This window comes from Prionailurus bengalensis, chromosome E2 (genome assembly GCF_016509475.1).
Source record: "Prionailurus bengalensis isolate Pbe53 chromosome E2, Fcat_Pben_1.1_paternal_pri, whole genome shotgun sequence".
Classification (NCBI taxonomy): Eukaryota; Metazoa; Chordata; class Mammalia; order Carnivora; family Felidae; genus Prionailurus; species Prionailurus bengalensis.
In genome coordinates this window covers 12003958-12028688 of record NC_057352.1, presented here as the reverse complement: position 1 = coordinate 12028688, position 24731 = coordinate 12003958, and the positions used below count along the sequence as shown (strand labels likewise).

At 58.6% G+C, this 24731-nt stretch overlaps 2 protein-coding genes and 1 long non-coding RNA gene across 5 annotated transcripts in view; 2 read left to right on the top strand and 1 right to left on the bottom strand.

Moving 5' to 3' along the window:
* NECTIN2 (nectin cell adhesion molecule 2) overlaps window positions 1-10585 on the top strand; it is a 31343-nt gene extending 20758 nt beyond the window's left edge. Inside the window, 4 exon segments of the mRNA XM_043598644.1 lie at window positions 6857-7010; window positions 9442-9505; window positions 9648-9734; window positions 10216-10585. Coding sequence (XP_043454579.1) covers window positions 6857-7010; window positions 9442-9505; window positions 9648-9734; window positions 10216-10476 — 566 coding nt within the window. The 3' untranslated portion in view covers window positions 10477-10585.
* A 2106-nt stretch (window positions 10586-12691) lies between these two features.
* TOMM40 (translocase of outer mitochondrial membrane 40) lies at window positions 12692-23015 on the top strand. The gene is made up of 10 exons (XM_043598645.1): window positions 12692-12801; window positions 12897-13176; window positions 13938-14005; window positions 14481-14573; window positions 15632-15733; window positions 15814-15919; window positions 20906-21028; window positions 21163-21239; window positions 21362-21464; window positions 22444-23015. The coding sequence occupies exons 2-10, from the start codon at window positions 12903-12905 to the stop codon at window positions 22581-22583; spliced, it is 1086 nt and encodes a 361-aa protein (XP_043454580.1). The 5' UTR covers window positions 12692-12801; window positions 12897-12902; the 3' UTR covers window positions 22584-23015.
* Window positions 18155-24355, bottom strand: LOC122493910. Of its 3 annotated transcripts, none has more exons than XR_006300060.1 (5): window positions 23958-24355; window positions 23338-23529; window positions 20646-20694; window positions 20205-20317; window positions 18155-19307 (listed from the first exon to the last, which is right to left on the bottom strand). It is a non-coding gene; the product is annotated as an uncharacterized LOC122493910 (long non-coding RNA). The 3 variants fall into 3 exon arrangements; XR_006300061.1 differs by having other exon boundaries at window positions 23338-23520; XR_006300059.1 differs by lacking the exon at window positions 23958-24355 and having other exon boundaries at window positions 23338-23939.
* Between the last annotated feature and the right edge of the window lie 376 nt (window positions 24356-24731).

The following is a 24731-nucleotide window of genomic DNA, read 5'->3' as shown; positions in this document are numbered from 1 at the left end:
GGACGATAGGGTAGGCACTGGCAGAAGAATCGGGAGGATGAGGCCTCTCTGCTAGGGGCTTGCTCGAGACTAGAGGCTTGGAAAGGGTCTTCAGGAAGAGACCCGGGGATATTGCCCTGGGCTCCAGTTGGAGCGACGCATGTCAGACAGCTAGGCAAACAGAAACACACTCAAACACTGATTTCTTACAGGGAGTGCTGGTCAAGTAACATTAGGAAATCAGTTTGGTTTTTTTTTAATTTTCATTCATTTATTATTTTTTTTAATGTTTATTTTTGAGGAAGAGAGAGACAGAGCATGAGCGGGGAGAGGAGCAGAGAGAGGGAGACCCAGAATCCGAAGCAGGCTCCAGGCTCCGAGCTGTCAGCACAGAGCCTGACAGGGGGCTCGAACTCACGGACTGTGAGATCATGACCTGAGCCAAAGTTGGACGCCTAACTGTCTGAGCCACCCAGGAGCCCCTTATGAGAGAGAGAGAGAGAGAGAAAGAGAAAGAGAGGTAGCACGCTCCAGCGAGCGAGTGGGGGAGGGACAGAGAGAGAGGGAGACAGAGGATCTGAAGCAGGCTCTATGCTGACCGCAAGGAGCCCGATGCGGGGCTCGAACTCACTAATCGGGAGATCATGACCCAAGCTGAAACCAAGAGTCGGACGCTCCACCTCCTGAACCACCCAGGCGCCCCAGGAACTCAGCTTTCGTGTGTGTTGGAACATTTGTGTTTCTAGGGGGCGTATTTTGGGAATGGCAGCTGATGTGTCTGTGAGTCAAAAGTTCTCTGAGTCCCCCCCGCTCCCCGATACTGAATTCAAACTCCGGACGGGCCCCAAGACAGGGGAGGAAAAGAACGAAGCCAGGCCGGGCCTGTGGCCCAGGCTGACGGAGGCGGGGTCGAGGTCACGGCTGCGGAGCCACCCACCTAGCGGGAGGCAGGAACTGTTACAAGGCGGTGTGCCCCGAGACCCAGACATGTGAACCCCAGGGCTGAGAACGGAGCCAGCAGCCTGCGGGGCCCACGTCTACAGAGACGGGCCCTGTGCTCCGAGATGGCATCGTAACCGAAACAGAAAACTCACCCACCGCAACCCACACTCTCAGACTCACCGTCACCCAGACGCACCCCCCAAGAGAACAGGGCCGCACAACGAACAGAGCCACCGAGATGCCATGTGTACCTGGAGGAAAAAACAAAAAAAACATTCTAGGAAACACCCTCCCAGCTCGACACTCTACACAACACACCTGTGCAAACACGCAACACTGGGCATAGTGGGGAGGAGGAGAGGCCCCCCCCCTCAGAAACAGGACTGCAGACAAAGGCACAGAGGCGTGAGGACAGGCACACCCACACCTAGAGACAGGCAGACAGGCGCCACGGCCAGAAACAAAAACAGATCCCCTTACTAAGACGTAATCTTTTTTTTTTTTTTAATTTTTTTTAACATTTATTTATTTTGAGACGGAGAGAGACAGAGCATGAACGAGGGAGGGTCAGAGAGAGGGAGACACAGAATCTGAAACAGGCTCCAGGCTCTGAGCAGTCAGCACAGAGTCCGACGCGGGGCTCGAACTCACGGACCGTGAGATCGTGACCTGAGCCGAAGTCGGCCACTTAACCGACTGAGCCACCCAGGCGCCCCGAGACATAATCTTACAACACACACACACACACACACACACACACACACACACACACACACACACACCTAGAGAAACAAACAGAAACAGACCCCTCTCAGGAATTCCCTCGCCCTGGAGATACGACACGCGTGGTCCGGGTCACGGTCACGGCCAACGCACCCACAGAGACAGGCGGCCTGCCCTCAGCAAGGCTGACACTCACACGACAAACGCACACCCCCGCAGGGAGACCTGATCGCACAGACGTGCCGGCAGTGGGGAGAGCCCTGCGGACGGCGACAGTTTCCACACGCGGAAACACAGATGCTAAGGGAGAAACTCAAAGACGTTCTCAGAGGTGCACGCCCTCAGACAGTCCCCCGAAACCCCGTTGCTTTCAACACATCGTCATCTGACAAATATTTGTCGAGGGCTCCTCTTTGCCAAGCCGCCTCCTTGATGTCGGGAACACGGTGGCGAACAGAGAGGCCAGTCCCTGCCGTCGAAGGCACACCCCGGGGAGGGAGGGTCAGCCCCACCTGCCAGCCAGCAAGATGCCCAACTGGAAATACATCCCCTGAACCCGTGCCCCAGGTACACACCCTCTTGGGCGTCTGCCCTCAGTCAGTAGGCACCCCCAAGGGGTAGAGCCCCGCAAAGCACAGGTGCAGCCCTGCCTGAGGGTCGTCCAAGGGATCCACAACCACGAAAAGACGGACACCCCCGAAGACTCCTGAAACACACAGAAACGGTCACAGACACATGGTGCGGGCTTCCCGTTAGCGCAGCCGCGGGCCCACAGGCCGTGCCACGGGCTAGACCTCGCCTCAGGGCGACTGGAGAACTTTTGACCCACCGACTTCACGAACACGCCCGCCTTCTCCAAAATACCACCTCCAGGAGCACAGATAAACATTCCAGCGCGCGCTAAAGCAGGTTCCCAGACATTAACTGATAAGCGTCCGCTGCGCAGGTACAGACACACATTCCAGAAAAACCGGTTCACAAAATACCGCTTGGCCTTCACACTGCGGACACACTTTTTCTGGTCTGCTTTTTATTATTATTATTACCGGTCCTTGCGAGTCCCTAAAGTGAGGTGACAGCCCTGTGGGTCGTGGCTCTATTTGCAAATGCCACTCTGAAAAGAAACACCTGGAGAAGCAGGTGCCCTCAGGAGCGTGGGTCCCAGCCTCTCCTGTGTGCAGGGTGTGGGGAGGAGGGGCTCAGGTGTAAGTGGATCCCCCTCCCCCTGGTTTCTCCCCATCAGGCCTGGCATGCAGGGGTGGGGCAAGGGGTGTGTAGAAAATGGCTCCTGGTTCCAGCTGCATCAATGTCTCTCCCTGATGTGGGGCCCAGGGTCCCCTCCCTCATCTCTCCCGCCCCCACCCTTAGCACTCCCTGGCTTCCTTCTCCCCCTCCCTCAGACCCCTCCCCTCCCAGCTGCTGGGCCACTGATGGGGACAGGGGGCTTCATGGCTCCATTTTCCACACATGGCCAGACAGGAGGCAGGCCATGTCGCCTGGACCAGGTGCCCCCCAGCCACTTCCAAGGGGAGGGAACTATCAGGAGAACCCTCACCCTTCTCGTCCCCTTCTGTCCAGCCCAGAGAGCTCTGGAATCTGTGACAGTCTCGAGCCCAAACCCAGCTCTGCCTCTTGATGGCTGGATCCACCCAAGGTTCTGTGACTCGAACATCAGAGCCTTTGTGAGGGCCCCACGGCCTGTCCCAAGCGGGTCACAAACTCGGACACCTACGGGGTCCTCCCAAGTGACCGGCTGGCCAGATGCGGAACCCTGTTCCGATACGAGCAGCCAGCCTTCACTCAGCCACTGCCCGTCACCAGGGGCAGATGAGAGATTGGTGTCACCATCAGTTTGATTTCCTTTTTCCCTAAAAGAAATCGGGATTTGTGGCGAGATAGCCTGGTTTTCAAATGTTAGCGAGTTTAATTTTTTTTTTCAGTTTATTTATTTATTTTGAGAGGGTGGGGGTTGCTGAAGGGGCAGAGAGGCAGAGACAGAACCCCAAGCCCCGACGTGGGGCTCGAACCCACGAGCTGTGAGATCACCACCTGGGCGAAATCAAGAGTCGGAAACTCAACCAGCTGAGCCACCCAGGCGCCCCCAGCAAGTGTTAAGTTTTGAAAAACCCTGTGCAGGTATAAGGAACCACATCTGGCCAACGCCCACTCTGTCCAAGGTGCCCCCACTTGTCCAAGGTGCCCGCCGCTTAGCGCGGTCTCCCTTCCCTCGGTCTCCCCCACCTTCTGCCCACACCCTGAATCACATCCCGGATTTTCCCATCACTGTCCCTGTCGTGTCCTGTGCCCCGCCCCCCAGATGTGTCCTCTTGACCTCTTGTCTCCCTTTCTGTCTCTCGCCCCGCTTCTCTCTCCTCAGACACACCCCGGGCCTCGCCCCGAGACGTGGGTCCAGTGGTGTGGGGGGCCGTGGGGGGGACACTGCTGGTGCTGCTGCTTCTGGCTGGGGGGTCCTTGGCCTTCATCTTGCTGAGGGTGAGGAGGAGGAGGAAGAGCCCTGGAGGAGGAGGAGGAGGAGGAGGCGACAATGGAGGAGGATCCTACGATCCAAAAACTCAGGTGTTTGGGAACGGGGGCCCTGTCTTCTGGACACCAGCCGCCCCTGGTCCCCTGAAGCCAGATGGCAAGGATGAGGAGGACGAGGAGGAAGAGGAGGAGAAGGCAGAGGAAGGTCTCATGTTGCCTCCACCCAAGTCTCTCGAGGACGACATGGAGTCCCAGCTGGACGGCTCCCTCATTTCCCGGCGGGCAATTTACGTGTGACCCTGAGACAGACAGAGACAGAGACAGAGACAGCCGCCCCAGCCAAGGGTTCCAGACTGGTTGGACTCGTTTTTCTGGACGACACTGGAGCTCGAGTGCTCCCTCCCACTTCCCTGGGATTGGGAGGGAGCAGGAATCACACACTGGACTTCTGTCTCCAGGGCTGCGTGGGGAAGGAGAGGCCCCTGCGGAGCTCAGTAGTGGGGACCCAGAGAGGAACCCCCCCCCCACACCCCACCCCCAGAGACTTGTTTTTGGCTCTGGCCTGCCCCACCCTGCCCCGCGACACTCAGGAGTTAATAAACGCCTTGGAGGAAAACAGCGGGGGTGTCTTGTAATACATCAGACCCCCTCCCTGGGGGGTGGGACAGGGACTGCTAGGTCCCGGGGGCGGGATGGGGGAGGGGCTGTGTTTTGACTCTTTGGATCCATCAATGACGCACCGGATGCCTGAGACCCCTGAGGCCAGTATAACCGGGGGAGCCGGTTGCTGGGTTCTGGGCTTAGAGGCTGGGAAGGTTGGACTTGGGGGGGGGGGCGGCCCCAGGACTTGCAGGTGCCTTTCGGGTGGATTAGCCAGACTGGTGAGAACCCTATGCTCCCCAGAACAGGACTGGGAACCTGGACTCCTTGGCTGGGGGAGGGGGGGGACGGGAGGGGCGTGAAGCTCAAACCTGACCTTCTTGAGGTTGTTGAGGATCTTGGGAGGGAGCACTGCCCGCTGTGTTCTCTGGGCCCTGAGGATCCTGGGCAGGTGCTGGGGGACTAAGGAACCAGGAAAACCCCACCTTGACACCAATGACACCCGGGGCCTTTTTCAGCCTCCTTCCTCTTTCCTTGCCCTGGGCCCAAGGGGCTTTTCGGTGATTCAGGGGAGGGTCTGCAGGTCTGTATCCCTCTTTCCCCTCCCCCACCCCCAGCTAGAAAAGCCCCCAAACCCAGGCTGGGGAATGAGGTGGCGGGGGGGGGGGGGGGGGGGAGACAGGGTCCTGTCCCAGTCACCTCTGCTCTCCCAGTGGCCCCTGGCCATCCCTCTGAGACACAGGTAGAGCTGTGTGGGCCCCCGCAGCTGTCGTGGGGCAGGGTGTAATAAGCCTGTGCCAGGAACAACCGGCACTGAGCAGCTAAGTGGGGCTCGGGGAGTTCATTTCCCACCAGTATTGACCTCCACTTATTCTGCCGGGGACACAGAGGTGACTCAGACAGCCCCCTCCCCCTGGGCGTGCAGTCAAAAAAAAAAAAACAAAAACAACCCAGGAATCCCAGGACTCTTAGGATGGCTATATGTGGCTTGAGCGAGCGGCGATTACTGTTGTCCCCCCGACCCCCCAGCCCTGAAGCCCTCCGGAGGATGCCAGGCTGGGGTGCACGGAGTGGTGGAAACCGGGGACCCAGCCATTATTCCTCCGGGCAACTTGATCTCCGCATCTGTGCAATGGGGTTCGCAGAGGGTGGGGCTCTTGCGTGTGTGCGTGGTTTCCTCTGGTTGTTTACGGTCCTGTCACCCACTCTGGTCCCCGCCCCCTCCTCCCCAACACGGGAGGCTAGCGCCAGCAGGCAGGGGCGGGAGTTTTGCCAACCTGGCACACGGCCCCTCCTCCTACATCTGGCAAACGCCAGCTGTGTGCCAGAGCCTGCCCCTTGGAGCTCACAGTGCAGTGTGGAAATTGGCAAGTAAACAGGTGACATCAGGGGGTGAGAAGTGCTACCATCGAGAAGCCCAGGGGGCCACAGCTCCTCTCAATTCCTTTTCCTGTCTACATCCTCCGCCCCCCCCCCCATGACTCGATGACTCCGTTCCCTGTAATGAGTGAAGGGTTCCTATCCCGATTCCAGAATCCCCTAGGTTCCGCGCCTCTTAGCTCTGCCCCATCACCTCCCTTCCCTCATCTCCCCTGTCTCCCCCTCTTTTCTGGCCGCACGGTCTCCTTGCTGTTCCTTAAAAGGAACTCGAGGCTTCCTCCTCAGGGCTTTTGCACTGGCTGTTTCCTCTGCCTGCAATGCTCTCATTTACTCACGGTTCACCCCCTACGGCTCCTGCAGGTCGTTGCTCAAATGTCACCTCCTATTAAGTCTCTCTCTCTGGCGACCCCTGCCCCCCCCCCGTCACTTCCTTGTCACCTTCCCCTATGTTTTCACCCCGTATCACTCACTGCCGCTTGGCAGATTAGCTATTGTATTTGTTTCTGCGCTGTTGGTCTCTCTGCCCAGCTAGAACGTGTGTCCCACGGGAGCAGGGACTTCTGTATGTCTTGTTCACCACTGCGACCCAACAAATGCTCAGTGAGGACTAGGCAAAGGAACGAACGCCCTCTGCCTTTGGGAGAAGGGGTGGGCAGGTGGGCGATGGCTTAGGGAAGAGGGTGCCTGGGAGTAAAGAGCTGTGGCTTCCTCTCCTGGGGATCCCCTTACACTGTCCCTCTTCTTGCAGAGACCCCCAACACAGCAGGCGCAGGGGCCACGGGTGGCATCATTGGGGGCATCATCGCTGCCATCATTGCCACCGCTGTGGCCGCCACAGGTGTCCTCATCTGCCGGCAGCAGCGGAAAGAGCAGAGGCTGCAGGGGGCAGAGGAGGAGGATGAGTGAGTGACGGGCCCTGAGAAGTGGGTGGAGGAGGGATCCCAGAATTGGGGAGCCCAAGGGGGTGGGAGGGGAAACACCTGTGAGGGCCGTGGGAAACAGCGACCCAAAATAACTGTGACTTCAGTGGGAGGGAGGCCTTATTTCTGTCTCCCACAAAGCACGGGTATGACAGCTATGCGCCGTGAAGCCGTCAGAGCCCAGGCTCCTGCTACCTTATTACTCAGCCTTCCCTTCCCTCCCGTTCCATGATAGCTCCCCGCTCTATCACCGTCTACATACTGGACAACCAGATACGGCCATCCTGGCCTCAAAACAGGCATTCCTGCCAGGGGGAAAGATAAACAGAAGGCGGTGAGCTGCCCTATAAGGGAACCCGTCACTCCCCCTCACTTCCCATTGGCCAGAATCTAGTCACATGGTGCACCGGCCGCAAGGGATGCTGGGAAATGTAGTCTTTATTCTGGGTGATCATGTGTCCAGCTAAAATCTCTCTTTCTCTCTTTTTTATGTTTATTTCTTTATTTTGAGAGAGAGAGAGAGAGAGCAGGAGAGGGGCAGAGAGAGAGGGAGACAGAGAATCCCAAGCAGGCTCTGCGCCATCAGTGCAGAGCCCAATGTAGGGCCTGAACTCACAACCCGTGAGATCATGATCTGCGCTGAAATTAAGAGTTCCGATGCTGTTCACTATTCTTTGTCCAAATTTTAGATTCTCGGAATAAATGCCTTTTACGGATGCAAAAAAAAACAAATAAACAAACAAAAGAGTCCGATGCTTAACCAACTGAGCCACCCAGGCACCCCCAACTAAAATCTCTTAATATGAGAAAGAAGGAGCCTGGATAGGGGGGCCAGGAGGGAACCAGCTACACGTCTCTGTGTAGAACATTTGTTATGTGCCAGGCTTGGCGAGATGCATTTTTACGTGTGTGACCTTGATGAAGCCTCACATCCATTCGTTGACTCAACAAGCGTTGAGAAAGTATCCACCAGGGCCAGGCCCTGGAGGTTAGTGACGCACTGATGAGACAAACATTTTTCTTCTCTTTTTTTTTTTTTTTTTTTAATTTTTTTTTCAACGTTTTATTTTTATTTTTGGGACAGAGAGAGACAGAGCATGAACGGGGGAGGGGCAGAGAGAGAGGGAGACACAGAATCGGAAACAGGCTCCAGGCTCTGAGCCATCAGCCCAGAGCCTGACGTGGGGCTCGAACTCCCGGACCGCGAGATCGTGACCTGGCTGAAGTCGGACGCTTAACCGACTGCGCCACCCAGGCGCCCCGAGACAAACATTTTTAAAGTGTTCACACACACAAGTACATCATGGAAACATAAATTCTCGCAGGGAGCCAATGGTACCCATTTTATCAGAAAGGAAACAGGTTCAGAGGGGGCTGAGCTCACTTGCTGAAATTCGCCCAGCAAGTAAGCATTTGGGGGGCAAAATGGTTCTGAAGTAACACTACCCAGTGTGTGTGTGTGTGTGTGTGTGTGCGCGTGCACGGCAGGCGTGGAACACTTGTTAACAATGTAGATTCCCCAGCTTATACCAAACCTACTACATCAGAACTTTTACAGGAAGGGCTCGGAATCTGTATTTATAACAAGCTCCCCGAGTTATTCTGATGCACAAGAAAGTTTCTGAACCACTGCCTTAATCATCGAGTCAGTTCAAACCAACAACTTGCCATCGATCTCCTCTGTCCAACCCAGTGCTGAGACCCAGTGGTGCTTGAGATGGCCCTGCCCTCCTGGGGCTCACAGTCTGGAGGAAACAGACCCATCCCTAGCGAGTGGCAGTGCAGCATGGCCGGCGATGGGCTAGAAAAGCTGAGAGAGCTGTGAGAGGCCAGAGGGGGCCCCTGACCCAGCGTGGAGGGTCAGGGAGGGCTTCCTGGGGGAGGCAACATCCGAGGTGGGGATTGAAGGCACAGTAGGCACTCATTATGCATGCAGGATGCTCTGGTCTGTGGGTATGTATGATGAGGGAAATGTATCGTAGGTTGGAGGCCAGGCAAGCATTTCGCTTGTTCATTCTTTCTATTAACAAATACTTCCTGACTTCCTCATGGCGAGTTCTGAGAACACTGTTGAAGACACAGATTTCATTTTTTCCTTCACGTTGCTTCACAGTGGGATACGGTTATTGGACGATATCAGAAATAATATTTCAAACACACACTCAGTAAATGCTCTGAGAGGGAAGAAAAGCTAGATGTAATCATATGTCCAGAATTCCTGACCCTCCTGGAGAATCAGGGAGGCTTCCTGGAAGAAGAGAAATTGATGGCGATGATTAGGCATTAGCTGGGCAAGGGGGCACGCGGGCGGTGGAAAGGGAGATCAGGCAGAGGGGAGAGCAGGTGCGGTTACCTGGGATAGGAGGGCTCTTCCCGTCTGAGCCTCCACCTTGACCTACCTCCTACCCCACAGTCTGGAGGGGCCTCCCTCGTACAAGCCACCAACCCCCGAGGCGAAGGTCGAGGAGCCAGAGATGGTGAGCACTTCCCCCGGTACCCGGCTGCGCCCACACCCACACCCACCTTTCCCCACTGAGGCGGGGGCTAGGAGGGGGAGCTGGTGGGGAGAGGCCAGCCGTGGGGGGGTTGTCCTGACCCGCCCCTCTTCCTTCCCTGCAGCCCTCCCAGCTCTTCACTCTTGGGGCCTCGGAGCACAGCCCGCTCAAGACTCCCTACTTTGATGCTGGCGTCTCCTGTGCTGAGCAGGTAGGAGCTCAGGGCAGGTCAGGGGTGGGTTTAGGGCCGGGGTCAGCTCCTGACATTAAAGGTCACAATTCAAGGTCAGGGCCGTGTCTCTGGTCAGAGCTTAGAGAATCGAGATGTGTGTAGGATTCAGTGGGGGAGATCTATCAGGGGTCCTATCAAAGTTGAGACAAACCGAGGTTCAAGGAGCTGTTTCGGCCTTAAGGTTAAGTAGTTGAGGATAAGATTAAAGTCAAAGGTTCGTGGAGAAAGACTTGTGGTCAGAGATCAAAAGACAAAGGAGAGGCCCAGGAGCGAAGGGGTCTGGGCTTTGAGTTCTGGACAAGCCGTATGATTGCCCCAGAGCAATTTCAGCCCAGGCCGCAAGGGGCAAGGTCGGGTCTGGTTGGCATAGGGAGATGGTTGAGATTTGGGGGTCAAGGGGCGGGTTGGGATTCTGTGTGCTCAGGAGATGACCTTGGGCTTTTTCCCTCCCTGCCCCCAGGATATGCCTCGATATCATGAGCTGCCCACCTTGGAAGAGAGGTCAGGGCCCCTGCTCCTGGGGGCTACAGGCCTGGGGTCCCCCATCCTGGTGCCTCCAGGGCCACCTGCTGTGGAGAGGGTTTCCCTGGACTTAGAGGAGGAGGAGGAGGAAGACTATGTGGACAAGATCAACCCCATCTATGATGCCCTGTCCTACTCTAGCCCCGCTGATTCCTACCGGAGCAAAGGCTTTGTCATGTCCCGAGCCATGTATGTGTGAGCTGCCGTGGCCCTGGCCTCTTGCCTCTCACTGTTTGATCCCTCGACTTTCTGCCAGGCCAGGCCACTGTCAGTTAACACACAAAAATGCATCTCATCTGTGACTTCTACTTCGGTGGCTCCACGCTGACCTCTAATCCATGATCTCTGACCCAGAGAAACCAGTCATGACAACAGAAACCTGGCAACCTTATCTCAGGTGGGGGTGGGGAAGCACGTTCCTGCACAGCGTCTGACCCGAGGACTCCTAAGACTGTGACTTTAGATCATACCTCTCTCGTCCCGTCCTCTCCAGACTCCCTCAAAACCCCAAAGAAGAACCCCAGACCTCTGATGTGTCCTCAGGAAGTAAACTCCCAATAGCTCTCCTGGGGCAGTTGGTGGGGGCACCCTGCTGCTCAGACCTGAGCCCTCCAGGCAGCAGAGCCCCACTCTCCTCCTCCCCACCCTGTCTGTTCCCCAAAGGCAAGAGGGAGGGGATTCCCCAGCCCAAAGCAGAACTTCCTCATCTCCCTCCTGCAGGCAAGAGTCTCAGGGGTCCAGACCCTTCCCTGAGCCCCCACTATCCCAATTCCTGTCTAGAGGGAATTAAGCCCCGGCCCGGGGTTAGGATGAGGCAAGCCTCATGCAGTGTGCCTTGCCAGTCCCAGCCTTAGGAGAAGAATTTGCTGTTACGCTGAAGACTACTGAGTCCTTTTACTCCTGCCCAGTGGGATGGAACCCAAACGTCTCCTGGCAGGGGGTGGGGGTTGGAGGGGGTGGGTGGGGATATAATACAGTTTTGTAATACACCATTTCCTACAAAATCTGAGTTTATACTTTGACCGGGTGTCAACTTGTGTTTTCTGCGGGATGTGAAGGGGATGGGAGTGGGACATGATGGGAAATGAAGAGGGCGCCTAGAGCTCGAAGGAATCAGTAGGATAGACATCAAGATGGGTTACAGGCAAAAAATAAAAGGGCCAAAGATATCTAAAAAAAAAAAAAATTAAGCGAGCGGATAATGAGCAAAAACGCGTAAGCCAAAAACATAATGGTGGATAATGGAAGGAAAGGGGGGGGAGGAGTCCAGGGAACGGTGGTTAATGACAGGGAACGACAATCTATGGGTAATGGACAGGAATAAACGGAACAAAGATAGAAATGGCAGTAATTCAGTTTGAGGGACTCAGGTTTAAAGGATAAATGGCAAGTAAGAATAGGCCAAAGGCAACATTACGAATAATGCATAGGAGCTCAGGGCATTATGGTTAATAGAACTGAATGAATGAGCCAGAGGCAGAGGAATAATAGAGAAACAGGGCCGGCAGGCATGATGGGTAATGGACCCAAAACATCATGGCTAATTAAAGACGCGCTAGGATGATGGAAGTGAACAGGCAGAAACGAGCTCTAGGTAGTTGAAGAAATGAGGCTGAAATGAATGGGACAGAGGCATGCTGGGTAATAGGACGGCAATGAATGGGCCAAAGATAGAAGCCGCAGTGACGCAAGTGGGGGCGGGGAACAGAAGGGACGATGGGTAACGAAAGGGGTGGGTCTACGGCAACTGTCTCGCGTTAAACAGGTAAGGGGCATTGTGGGTAAGAAGAAGCAGGACAGGGTTCACATAAACCGGTTAGAGTTCTCCCGAGGCACTGTGGGAAGGGTCAGCACTTCCGGTGTTTGGTCGCCGACTCTGGACCAAGGGGCTGCCCGTCCGCCGCGGTGCCTGGTGGGACGAGAGGCCTGACCTTGCTGCCTAGCAGCTTCTGCCGCGCAACCCACCTTTACCCGCGTCCCTCGACCCTGGCACGTTAGCCAATGACCATACCAGGCCGGATACGTCACCAGGGTCGGCCTCCTGTACCCGCGGATCCAATCAGAATGCTTCAAGGGCCAAAGCAGACCAATTACAATGGCAACTTCGCCGCGGGGCGGAGCCGAAAGAGGGACGCCCTCTGGAGAGGGGCGGGGGCGACGAGTCAGTGGGCGTTTCAAAGTGCGCAGCGCAGACCAATGACGGACGAACACCGGAACCCGCGGCGTTGCGAGCCAATAGATGTGAGCACTGCGAGCCAATGGCAAAGGCGGGGAGGTGTGCCTTGACCTGCCTGTGAGTGGGAACCAATAGAAAAGGACGTCTCAAAGAGGTGGGTGGGACTCCCAGCCATGACTCCAATTGCAGGGCCAGGCCTTGGGGCTAGTAGGCGGATCCCAGGGCATGCTGAACCAATGGGCTAGGCGGGGCGGGGCGACGGTGGCGGCGGCGGCGGCAGCGGGTTCGGTTTGCGCGTGGCGCACGGGGTGGGAGCGGAGCCCAGGCCGGGTGCAGGCGCTGCCGCCAGTGAGAACGGGGGCCCGGGACACGGCGGGTTTGGCTGGGACTGGACCTGGAGTGCGCGGGCCCTGACCTTCGCCCTCTGACCTTTCCCCTTGCAGGCGACCATGGGGAACGTCTTGGCCGCTAGCTCGCCTCCCGCAGGGCCGCCGCCGCCGCCCGCGCCCGCCCTCGTGGGACTGCCACCGCCTCCGCCCTCTCCTCCGGGCTTCACGCTGCCGCCACTCGGGGGCGGTCTGGGCGCTGGGGCCGGTGCGGGTCGAGGTTCGGAAAGGACCCCCGGTGCTGCGGCCGGCAGCGCCGCAGGGACTGCGGACGATGGGGCCTGCGGCTGCCTGCCCAACCCGGGCACGTTCGAGGAGTGCCACCGGAAGTGCAAGGGTGAGGGGCGAGAGACCCGGCAGGGGTGTGAGGGCCCGGATCTCGGGGGAGTGGGGGAGGGAGAGCACTCTGAGGACCTTGGGAATTGGCACGGACCATTGGAAACTAACAGCGTTAGGAGTTGACGTTAGGATCGAGAGGTGGAATGTTGGACTTGGAGCACAGAACGAGGGGATCAAATGGTAGAACCTCAGGATGGAATGCCAGAGCAGTGGAGTAAAGCCTTAGGGATCTTAGGAGCCCCAGGGATCAGCCGAGCCAGCCTTCTTGTGTGATCGGGAAGGAAACTGAGGCCCAAGGTCACTGTGTCAGCAAGGGTCCGGTGGGGGTGGAATTCAAGGCTTCTGGATATTGGCTTGGAACAAGTATGATAGCAAAGGAGGTGATGGCTTATTGAGCATTGTTTTGGCATTCGGGGTATGTCAACCCACGAACTGTGTGCGGTGTCTCCACGTGGTGAGCTTACAGATGACATAGGTGACAAGTTTGACATAGAGAGTTAAAGCGACTTGTCTTGAGTCAAATGGGCAGTAGGTGGTTGCTTTGGGATTTGGATGCAGGCAGAGGCTCTGGTCCTGGCCCCATCTACTAGCTTAGACGGTCTCTTTCCTGGTCGGGGTACTTTGTGCAGTGCTCTGCTTCTGGGTCCCTGGAGAAGGGAGTGCGGGGATGGTAGGGCAGGAAGGGATGAGATGTGTTTGCGTGGGGGGGGGGGGGTGCGTGTGTGGAGAGTGGAGAGTGACAGTGTTTGTCCTCTTCAGAGCTATTTCCCATTCAGATGGAAGGTGTCAAGCTCACAGTCAACAAAGGGTTGAGTAACCATTTCCAGGTGAGCCTTCCTGGTGCCCTTTCCCTCCAGCGGTCACCCCAACCATCTCCCTGCGCCGACACATACAGCCCCCTTACTCCCCTGAAGGGCTAGGCTCCTTGGTACCTGAAAAGACTCTCAGAGACACAGTGCCAGGCTGACTGCTCATTGGGTCCAGTGGAAGTGTTTAGGGACCCAGAATCCAGAGGTACCCCTCCCCCCCCCCTTAACATCCAGGCAGGAGCAAAGTACCGGGTACGTAGCCGCATCTCCAACTTATTGTTGCTTTGAGTACGTGATCTGGTGGGGCCGAACCTCCCCGTCTTCATCCCCCGCCCAGCCCTTAGCCACGTGTCTTTTCCTCCCTGGTGGGGAAGCCCGACTGGCAAGCGTCCCCATCCTAGCCTGGAAGGGAGCTTTGCTGGGGCAGGTTGAAGCTGGGTTTATCGGCGATTGGCCCACAGACTCGGCTCCACAGCCCTCCGTCTTCTCCCAGGTGAACCACACGGTAGCCCTCAGCACAATCGGGGAGTCCAACTACCACTTCGGGGTCACGTACGTGGGGACAAAGCAGCTGAGTCCCACAGAGGTGAGGTTCCTCTTATCTGTAACGTATTGTGTCTTTCTTCTAACCAAGGCTCAGTGTCGCAGGAGGCGGGAGCTGTTGAGGGAGCGGAGGATGTTGGGAGGTAGGGATTGGCTTTCCGAGGTGCTTTAGAACATGGCCGGTCATTCCTTCATCCTGAAGCCCTGTCGTCTGCCCAGCCCTGTGCTGGGTCAGGGCCGGGGTCACCAAGCAGTGATGACCCAGAGTAGGGCAGGGCTGCGCCGTAGAGCGTGCAGGGCTTTGAATGCCAAACAAGGCATGTGGGCTTTCTCTAGGGGGCAGTGGAGAGCCACGGAAAGATCTGAACGACGAAGGTGGTCAAATTTGTGCTTTTAGAAGTATCCTTCAGGGGCACCTGGGTGGCTCAGTCGGTTAAGCGGCCGACTTCGGCTCAGGTCATGATCTCGCGGTCAGTGAGTTTCGAGCCCCGCGTCGGGCTCTGGGCTGACAGCTCAGAGCCTGGAGCCTGTTTCAGATTCTGTGTCTCCCTCTCTCTGACCCTCCCCCGTTCATGCTCTGTCTCAAAAATAAATAAACGTGAAAAAAAAAGATTTTTTTTAGAAGTACCCTTCAGGCTGCCATGCAGAGGCTAAGCTAAGGGAATGGGGGCAAAACGGGGGGCCTAGAAGGAGGCTGGGCAGGACACAGCTGGAGCTAGGGGATTGAATCGGGTCTCTGCTAATATCGACTATTTCCATTCCATAAATTCACGTGTTTGACAAACCTTCCTTGTACCCCATTTTGTGCTCAGCCCTGTGCTGGGCAGTTTTGGAGACGGAGCGGTGACTGACACAGCCATGGGGTTCTCAGCATAGTCGAGAAAGGGAACAGACCTTTCGGACTGTCCCCAGACAGTCCAGGGTAGCCAGGACTGAAATGGGGGAGGGGAGCCTGACTCAGCCTAGGCGGTCAGGGAGGGCTTCCTGGGGGAGGGGGACTTCAGTGTGGGTTTTTGTGATGCTAGGCCTCTCACCTAGGCTCATCACTCGTGTATTTCTGTGTTAGACCTCTGACCTCTAACCTTGCCCTCTGTGCCACAGGCATTCCCCGTGCTGGTGGGTGACATGGACAATAGCGGCAGCCTCAATGCTCAGGTCATTCACCAGCTGGGCCCTGGCCTCAGGTCCAAGATGGCCATCCAGGTAAGTGAGAGACCGGTCAGCTGCTCCCCCGGCCACCCCGAGCACCAGGCTGCCCTCTACACCGTCCCTTCCGCCTACAGACCCAGCAGTCCAAGTTCGTGAACTGGCAGGTGGATGGGGAGTACCGGGGTTCTGACTTCACGGCCGCCGTCACTCTGGGGAACCCGGACGTCCTGGTGGGTTCAGGTAAGAGACGCAGGGCTTGGAGGGTAGATCTCAGTCCCAGCTTTCCCAGCACGTCCAGTCCCTCGTCTGGAGATCCTTTCCCACCGTCTGGAAATGGCCAGGGGCAGACGTGAGCTCGAAGCCTCCCGCAGTCTAGCATTTGGGCGCAAGCGAGCAGGTTCAGACCCCAGTTCTGCCACTGACTTCGCCGCGGTTGTAGGCGAGCTCCATCACCTCTGTGGGCCTCCTTTTCCTCATCTGCCCCACAGGCTGGTTAAGTTCGTGTAAGTTCATCCGTGTGAAAAAAACTTCAAGGGGCGTGGGACACGTAATGGGTCCCAGGGAAACGTGAGCTGCTCTGACTGCTTACGGGCTTGGATTGTTGGGCTGCATAGATAACGGGGAGGGTGAGTCCCCGTGCAGTCGTGGGGGCGGGGGGCCGGCCGTCTTGAGACAGAAGCGGCCGAGGAAAGTTCCCATTTGGGTTGGTGTGGGCAGGGACCGACCGACCTGTGTCTGTACGTCTGGTCTCTCCATGGTTCCCCTTTTTTCTGGCTCTGCGTGTCTGATTTCTCAACGTTCATAATGCGCGTTGCCTGGGCGTGTACCATGCACATTCCAGGCCCTGAGGAGAAGGGAGCAAAGGAGAGTTAAGTCTGCTCTCCGGGAGCTTCCATTCCGGAGGACGCAGATGCTGGCAGAGCATCGCGTAAAAGACAAGGTGTCTGTGTCAGGCGATAGGGGCTGGGAAAGACTAGGGCCTTCGAAAATGGGGTCCTCGGAGAAAGCCCCCTTCTGGAAGTGATACTTGAACAAAGACTAAGGGCGGGAGGGGAGGTACCCGGCAGAGAGGGGTGGGGGGAAGGAGGTCTTGAGCCTGAGGGGGCAACAGGCACAAAGGCCCTGGGGCCGGAGGCTTTATAACGGGTGGGGTAGGAGGGAGAGCTAGAAGCCCGAGGGCTGAGGAGCCAAATCGCAGGAGGCTCTCTCTGTAGGACTTGAGCCGTCACTCTGCGTCAGGGGCCACTGTCAGCATGAGAGGGACAGGAGATGGTGTAGCTTCTAACGGGCCCCCCCGGGGAGAGCAGGCTACAGGGGGCTCCGCTGCGGGAGCCGTTGGAGGGAGGGGTGAGCGGAGGTCAGGCCCGGACGGGCTGTGAGAGCGGAGCCCCTGGGGTTGGCCGGGGGGTTGGGGGTGGGAGCTGGGTGAGGGCGTGACTCTGTAGGTCCGGGTTTGAACACCTGGCAGGATGGGGGGGCGGGTTCCTGCACGTGTGTCCGTCCCGCCGCCATTCGCTGAGTCCCCGAGAGCCAGGCGGGCGCTGCCAGCTTGCTCATCGTCCCGAGCCCCAGAGAGGGCAAGCACTTTCCCCAGGACGCACAGCGGGTCAGACTCGTGAATCCGAGCTCTGTGTCTCTGGCACTGAGTACCCCTCCCGCCCCCACCCTCGCACACGCTCACTGGATGGTCCCCCAGTGCCTCCCAACACTGGCCTCCGTCCGGGTCCCTCTGCCCCGGAGCCCAAGGCCAGCAGTGACCCGTCCACCGCTGAGTTCTCCCAGGGGTCTTTCCGTTCCCTGAGACACGAACACTGCTGGCCCAGATGAGCGCTGAGCACGCGAGTAACTTTCCACCGACAGCTCGGCCTCAGGCCCCCGGTGGCTCCAACCCCATGGAGCCTCCCCTGTCACAAGGGCACAAAAACAGCGACCGCGTCTCGGTGAAGGATTTGGGGGGGGGGAGCCCGTCTTCAGCCCTGAGCGCGGGGCCAGCTGCACAGCGAGGCTTCTCCCCGTGTGGGGTCTCCACGTTGTCCCGCCATCGGCAGGGGCTGTCCCTGTTTTCATGGCCCGCATGTCACAGGTGGGGGAAGTGAGGCCCAGGGATCCCACAGAGAAGCTGGAATATGAATCGTGGCCTGCCTCAAGGGCCCGTGTTCTTTCTTGGTTCCCTCTACGTGGCCTCAACTCGTTCTCTGGAGCCTTTGCCTTCTCCTGAGAACCCGGCATGTGCCCGGCCCCAGGCAGGGCGGTGCCGGGACCCAGCAGTGCCTGAGACGGCCCCTTCCTGCCCTCACAGGGCTCCCAGCCCAGTGCAGGAGACATCTGCTTTTCATTTTTTTTTTTTTATGTTTATTTTTGAGAGAGCACAAGCAGGGGAGGGGCGGGGACACAGAATCCGAGGCAGGCTCCAGGCTCTGAGCTGTCAGCGCAGAACCCGACGCGGGGCTCGAACTCACAAACTAAGGTCATGACCTGAGCCCAAGTCAGATGCTTAACCAACTGAGCCACCCGGGCACCCCGACGTTTGCTTTTAAAACAAATAATCACACAGTGACTTCATCACTGTTGGGAAAAACTCAACACGGAAAAAGTTCAGGTTGCCACGAAAGCTTGTAACTACCACTCCCCCCTACACACATACACACTCCATTTCACCTAAAGCGACGGGAACAGCTTCTCTAAAATGGTGTTTAGTCAAAGGAGGGTGAGGAGGGCACTGCTTCTGAGGCCTACGGAGCACAGAGTGTGGGGAGCAGACTGGCTGGGGCCGAGAACTGCGTTCCTTCTGGGTGCTGCCCTTACCTGCCCATCTGCTCTGAGGTGTCTGCCCTTCCTGCCCCATGGGGGACTTCGCCAAGGACTCCTGGTGTGCGTGGGTCCCAGGCAAGCAGGGGAAAGGCGGGGGTGGGGGGAGTCAGCCCACGCCTTCCTCCTGCCCCATCTGTCCCTGCCTCCCTGCCCAGCAGGTTGGGGAGGCAAAACTGGAGACCTGACTCTTGCCCAGGTTGGCCTGGCTCTGCCCATTGGCCAAGGCCACCTCTTTGCTCACAGGTCTAACTCAGTTTCTTTCCTTCTCATGGGGTTTTGGACTCCCAAGACCCTTCCCGGCCACTCCAGACACTGCAGAATGGCCCCTGGTTGAGAACCACTCATTCTGGCGAAGCCCCTGCCTCGGGGCACCCGGTGCCTTAGGGGAACTGGGTCTGGATGCACGCGGGAGGCACAGGCTGAGTTTGGGAGACAGAGATGGGGGAAGAGGTGAAGCCGGTGAAGATCTGCAAGCCGGGCAGCCCCGGGACGAAGCGGCCCAGGGAATGTGCTTGGGGAGCAGGGAGAATGGGGCGAAGTATGGAAACTAGCCAGGATCCGTTGGAGCGAGACGAGCAGTGGAGACCGTGTTCTGACCATAGTTCTCAGCGTATACCTGCCAACTGCAGGTGTGGGCCAAGGTGAAAGCAGGGAGGCCAGGACAGGGCGACTGCCATGGTCCTCTGGTGACCGTGCCTCTGATCAGGGAGCGTGCTGGAGAGAAGTAACCTGCTCCAGGAAATGCTTAGGTGCGAGCATGTAGTTGGCCAGACTCATCAGGGGCAGTAGGGGCAGGAAGGACAGCGTGTGCGTGGTCCTGAGGAAAGAGTGAGCTCTACATATTCATTTGCTAGAAGGGTGTAGCTGACCGTGTCACGGGAAGAGGAAGGGGCCCGATTTTGAAGCTGGGGCTCAGCCATGCAGGGCCCTGCAGCCTGCTCTCCTTCCTGGGCACTGGGGAGCCATGGCAAGTTCTGAGCAAGGAGGAGAACAGGTTTCGGTGTGTGCGTGAACAAGGTCCCTCTGTGCTGCCCATGAAGTTGCTTGGAGAGGGTGAGACTGGGACCAGCAGAGCAGGGGGCGGGTGGGCAGGGAGATCGAGGGGATGTTGGGGGTCCCCCGGCCCCGAGTCTCAGTAGGTGCCAGAGCTGAGAGGCCAGAGACCCTTGAGTTTAAGTGCCAATCTCTCTGTGACCACAGACTGTTAACTTTTCCCCTCTGGGCCATAGTTTGCCCCTCCTTGAATGGGGGGACAAGCCTGGCTGGAGGGGTGCCCCAAGTCTACTCTGGGGGGGGAAGGAATACGCACTGAGGCTCACAAAAGCCCATAGGGGGCCAGCTCGGCCCACCCTGGACCCCAGAAGACACAGCCCCAGAGCTGTGGCCATGAACCGTCAGCCTCCCTAGGCCCAGTGGTTTTCTTGGTCTGGGAAGCCTCTCCGTGCCTCCTGCCCCTCACTCGGCTCTCCGCTCTCCCCGTGTCCCTCTGCGTCCGGCCTTCCCCTTTTCTCCGTCCTCTTCCTCACTGGGCCATCCTCTCAGCCTGTCTGTGTCTGCTCATTCTCCCCCCCAGGGAATCTTCCATTCCCTCTCCCTCCCTCCCTTTCTGACCCCGTTTCCATGTCTCCGACTCCGACTCCGTGTATGCCCGTGTAGTCCATGAACGTGCCCTGTTTTCTATGTCACCGGCCCTCCCCCTGCTTCTTCTGTTTACCTGGTTTGCGGTGTCTACGCTCCCAGGCTCCAGTCCTCCGGCTCCGAGAATTTCCGCCCACCAGGGGGCGGTCGCCTGCTGGCCAGCGCTCAGTAGGGGTCTCAGGGCTGTCCCTACAGCCAGGGAGCAGAGGAAACCAGTCGTAAAGCTCACCGTGGCCAGTCCCAGCAATCACCAAGCACTGGTCACGCTACCCTGCGCCTCATTCGCTCCTCTAGGCCACAGCATAACCTCGAAAGACAGTCCCGTTCACAGAGAGGTGGCGCCAGTGGCCCGCCATTAACTCTGCCAGCGGGTGGTGGGGCTGGGATTTGAACCCAGGCTGTCTGGCCCCCAGAGGTGTGCTCTTACCAGCCCTACCCTCCTGCCTCTCCCAGCAGCATAGTGGTTCAGGACGCAGGCCTGGGAGGTAGAGGAGCCCAGATTCTGCCCCTCACGTACCTTGTGACCACGGATCAGTGACTTACTTCCTTAGCCTCCGTGGACTCCTCTGTAAATAGAGTGGCAGGTGAACGCCAGCCTCGTGGGGCGGTACAGACCTGATGAGGTCCCACGGGGCGCGGGAGGCCTGAGGGCAGGCCCTGCGCCTCCAGCAGGGGCGAACCTGGAAAGCTCCCTGGAGTGGGAGTCCGGCCCGGCACCTTGGCTGGGCGGAAGCTGACCACCGAGCCCTGGTGACCCCTCCCCCATCTCACCCGCAGGTATCCTCGTGGCCCACTACCTGCAGAGCATCACGCCGTGTCTGGCCCTGGGTGGAGAGCTGGTCTACCACCGGCGGCCCGGGGAGGAAGGCACGGTCATGTCTCTAGCTGGGAAATACACACGTGAGCCTGGGGCCTGAGGGCAGGGGTCAGGGCCGGGGGCCAGGGGCCCGGGTCTGAGGGAGGAGAGAGGAGACGGGCCTGCCTTCCAAGCCCCCTTGGTGGTCCGCCCCACCCTCCACCCTGCTGTCTTACAGTGAACAACTGGTTGGCGACAGTGACGTTGGGCCAGGCAGGCATGCACGCGACGTACTACCACAAAGCCAGCGACCAGGTGAGCTGGTCCAGGGACCGGCTGCGAGGGCGCACTTTGCAGGCACAGGCTGCCAGGGGCCCGTGTGCCCGGGAGTCCGGCCCGGGAGGCTGACTGTCTGCGTGTTGCCCTGGCCCCTCCAGCTGCAGGTGGGCGTGGAGTTCGAGGCCAGCACAAGGATGCAGGACACCAGTGTCTCCTTCGGGTACCAGCTGGACCTGCCCAAGGCCAACCTCCTCTTCAAAGGTACAGGCCTCAGTTTCCATACTTGGAAAACAGGTGACAGGTGACTGGGCCCGGGGCGGGTGTGTAGGCCAAAAGAGTTGGTGGAGGGCAGCGCGCTGGCACTTTGGCGAGGGGGCGGGGGGGGGGGGGCCTCCAAATTCCCTGGAGACTCTTGTTAAGCTGGTGGAGACCTGAGCTTGGCACTCCTGGTCCTCTTCTTTGTTTTCTCACAAGCGGAGGCGACTCGGAGTGCATCGGGGCCACCCCGCTCCTCTGACGTGAGTGGGGACAGGTTCCCTCAGGTGCACGGTCACAGCCCCATCCAGAGCCTCCTCCTGGGCTGACTCTGGTCCTGACGCTAAGTCTTAAGTCTTTCCCCTCGGACCTCAGTGGTTCTCAGGTTGGCGGTATGTGAAGACCACCCCGCAAAGCCGCTTCCTTCAGCCCCGGGCAGGGCTTTTCCGAGGCCCAGGGGTTTATTTGCCTCTGAAGCCTACCTTCTGTGCCTGCCCCTTGACCCCTCTCTCCGCAGTCAGCCTGCTCTCCGAGGCCGGGCTTGCGTTCCCACTGCGCTGCCCTCCGCTCCTGTGAGATGAGCGACTGGCCCTTCGCACGGTGTGGGGATGGCCCCACGGGCTTGCACACGCGTAGGGCTCAGTCTCTCGTTCAGCAGATGTGAGCAGCTGCTCTGAGGCCAACCTTTGTGCCAGGGTGCTGGGGACAGGGTGGTGGCCGGGCACCGTCCTCCCAAGGCTCACGGTTGGGGGTGGGGCAGAGGGCTGCCCGGAGTGGCAGGGGGAGCGTGGGAGAGGACGACTAAGCCAATTGTTCCTGGGCTTGGAGAACTTGGGGTTCGAGAAGAGGTCTCCGGGTGGTGGGAACAGTGTGGGCAGAGATCTAGAAGCCGACAGTCCGGCTGGTGGTATCTGAGGTGGCCTGGAGCGCGACTCTTTGGGGACAGGATGGGAAGTTGGCTCTCAACCCAGCCATCTACCTGCAGGCTCCATGGACAGCAACTGGATTGTGGGCGCCACACTGGAGAAGAAGCTCCCGCCCCTGCCCCTGACGTTGGCCCTCGGGGCCTTCCTGAATCACCGAAAGAACAAGTTCCAGTGCGGCTTTGGCCTCACCATCGGCTGAGCCCCTGCTGGCCCCCCCGCCTTCCACCCTTCCTCCTTCAGATCCCACCTCCCCCTCCCCCTGCCACGGAGGGGAGACCTGAGCCCTCCTCCCCCTCCCTTCCCTCCCTCCTCGGGGCCAGGGGGGCAGCGGAAAGGAGGGGACCCATCACCCCAGCAGCTGAGGGGGGATTCTAGAACCACGGGCGCTTCAGGATTCGGGGCACCAGAGGCAGGGTGCCCGTGGGCCTGGAGTCCCGGGAGGGATTCCAGAATCGAGGGGCACGCCAGATTCTGAGCACCAGGGGCAGAGGTGGCCAGACAACCTCAGGGAGGTGTTGGGGCGTCCCAGTCCCCCGAAGGGCCCTGGGCCCGGCCCTGAGGGGGCAGCGAGAAGAGGAGCTTCCCCATCCCCTGTCAGTCTGCCCCCACCCACTTCCCCACCCATCCCTCAGTATAAATCATGTTTATAAGTTATGGAAGAACCGGGACATTTTACAGAAAAAAAAAAAAAAGCCAACAAAAAATATACATGAAAAAAAGTGGAATAGGAGGCCTCTGTTTTCCTCTGTGTAGCCCCCTCTTGCCCGGTCCGCCCAGACGGACCTTACAGTGGCCAGCAGGGGGCGCCGCGGGGCGGAGGCTGGAAGCCAGTGGACGGCGAGGGAGCCCCCGCCTGGCCTGAGATCACACATCCTCCCCGTGACTTGTGTGACTTCTGCCGGCACATCACAGGCCTTCCCTCGCCGGGAGGGCTCGCTCTTGTGGTCACTCACCCCGGCTTGGCCTGGCCGGAGTGGCCACGGAAGACTGTGCCTGCCAGCTGAAACCACAGGGACGATGTGTCCGTGCAGGGATTGGGGCACAAGCTGGGACTCCGTGGGCCCTTCGGCTTCCAAAAGGGGCAGAGGAGGGTCGGAAGGTCAGCACTTTCAGAAGCCACGCCAGGATTCCAGCACCTCGAGAGACTTGAGAAGCAATCAGCTGTGCCTGAGGGGATGAAGGGCTTCTGGGCCTCGGGAGAGAGGCCGGAGTCTGGCTCTGGCCTGGGCAGAGTCGTCTCCAGCATAGGTGGGGAGGAGGTGAGGTGTCCGTTTAATTACCCAGGTCTCCAGTAAACTCCCACCCCACACCTCTCCAGACGGGAACCGAAACCCGCCACGCCACACACGGGCTTTGGGGAGGGAGACGGTTGAGCAGAGATGACCCCTCGTTACCCAGAGAAGCCACCCACTAGTTCCCTGCCGGCGCCTTCTGAGGCCAAAGCAAACAGGCCTGAGCCCGGCTGGCACTGGGGTCACCTTCCTGGGACCAGGCTTTTGGCCTCCCCTGACCTCCTAGAACCCCGTGTTCCACACACCCTCCAGGGACCGGGAGGGAAACCCAGCCCCTTTACCGTGTGGCTTCATCCACGTCCACTCAGCTTGGGGTTCTCTGTGAAACAGGATTCAAGAACAGGCTGCTGGGAAGGTGACCGAGCTCACTGTGGGTCACCGCGACGAGCCCTGCTGTGTACCAGGAACTCTCCGTATTTCATGCATGCTGTGGCTTGTTGCATCAACAAATGACGGCATGGGTGCAACTATTTCCCCTGGTTTTGTGGACCAAGAAGTAGGATGTTCAGAGAGGCTAGATCATCGGGCCAAGGTCAGACAGCTGGCAGCTGAGCGCGGGTTGAAGCCCAGGCCTTTTAGTTCCAGAGTCTGCGGTCCTAACCGGCAGCACAAATTCTTCCAGGAGCGAGCAGGGCGGGTGTAGGCGCTCCTGGGATCTGCGAAGTTCGCGTCAGGGAGAAGGGGGCTCAGAGAAGTGCCCATCCGTGCCCCAGATCACAAAGAAGGAGCTAAGATTAAAACCCGGGTTTCCCCTCTAAGAGCCTAGGCCTTTAGCAGATGCATTACCCTGCCCCACCCCTCTCATCCCATCTCTGTCCAGCCCCCTCCCCTCAGAGCCCAGGAATCCAAGCCCCCAGTCTTTTCCCTGACCCAGGATTTCCGCCCCGAGCCCCCTCCCCAAGTGTTATTCCTCCATCCACAGAAAGAGACACGGGCAGGGGGTGGGTGCTCCGGGAAGATGCTGCTCTTTCCCCTTTCGTGCCTAGCCCCCCAGAATGGAGGAGGGTGCCTGAGTTACTGGGTAAGATGTCACCTCGTTCTCGGGGGCTGGGCGT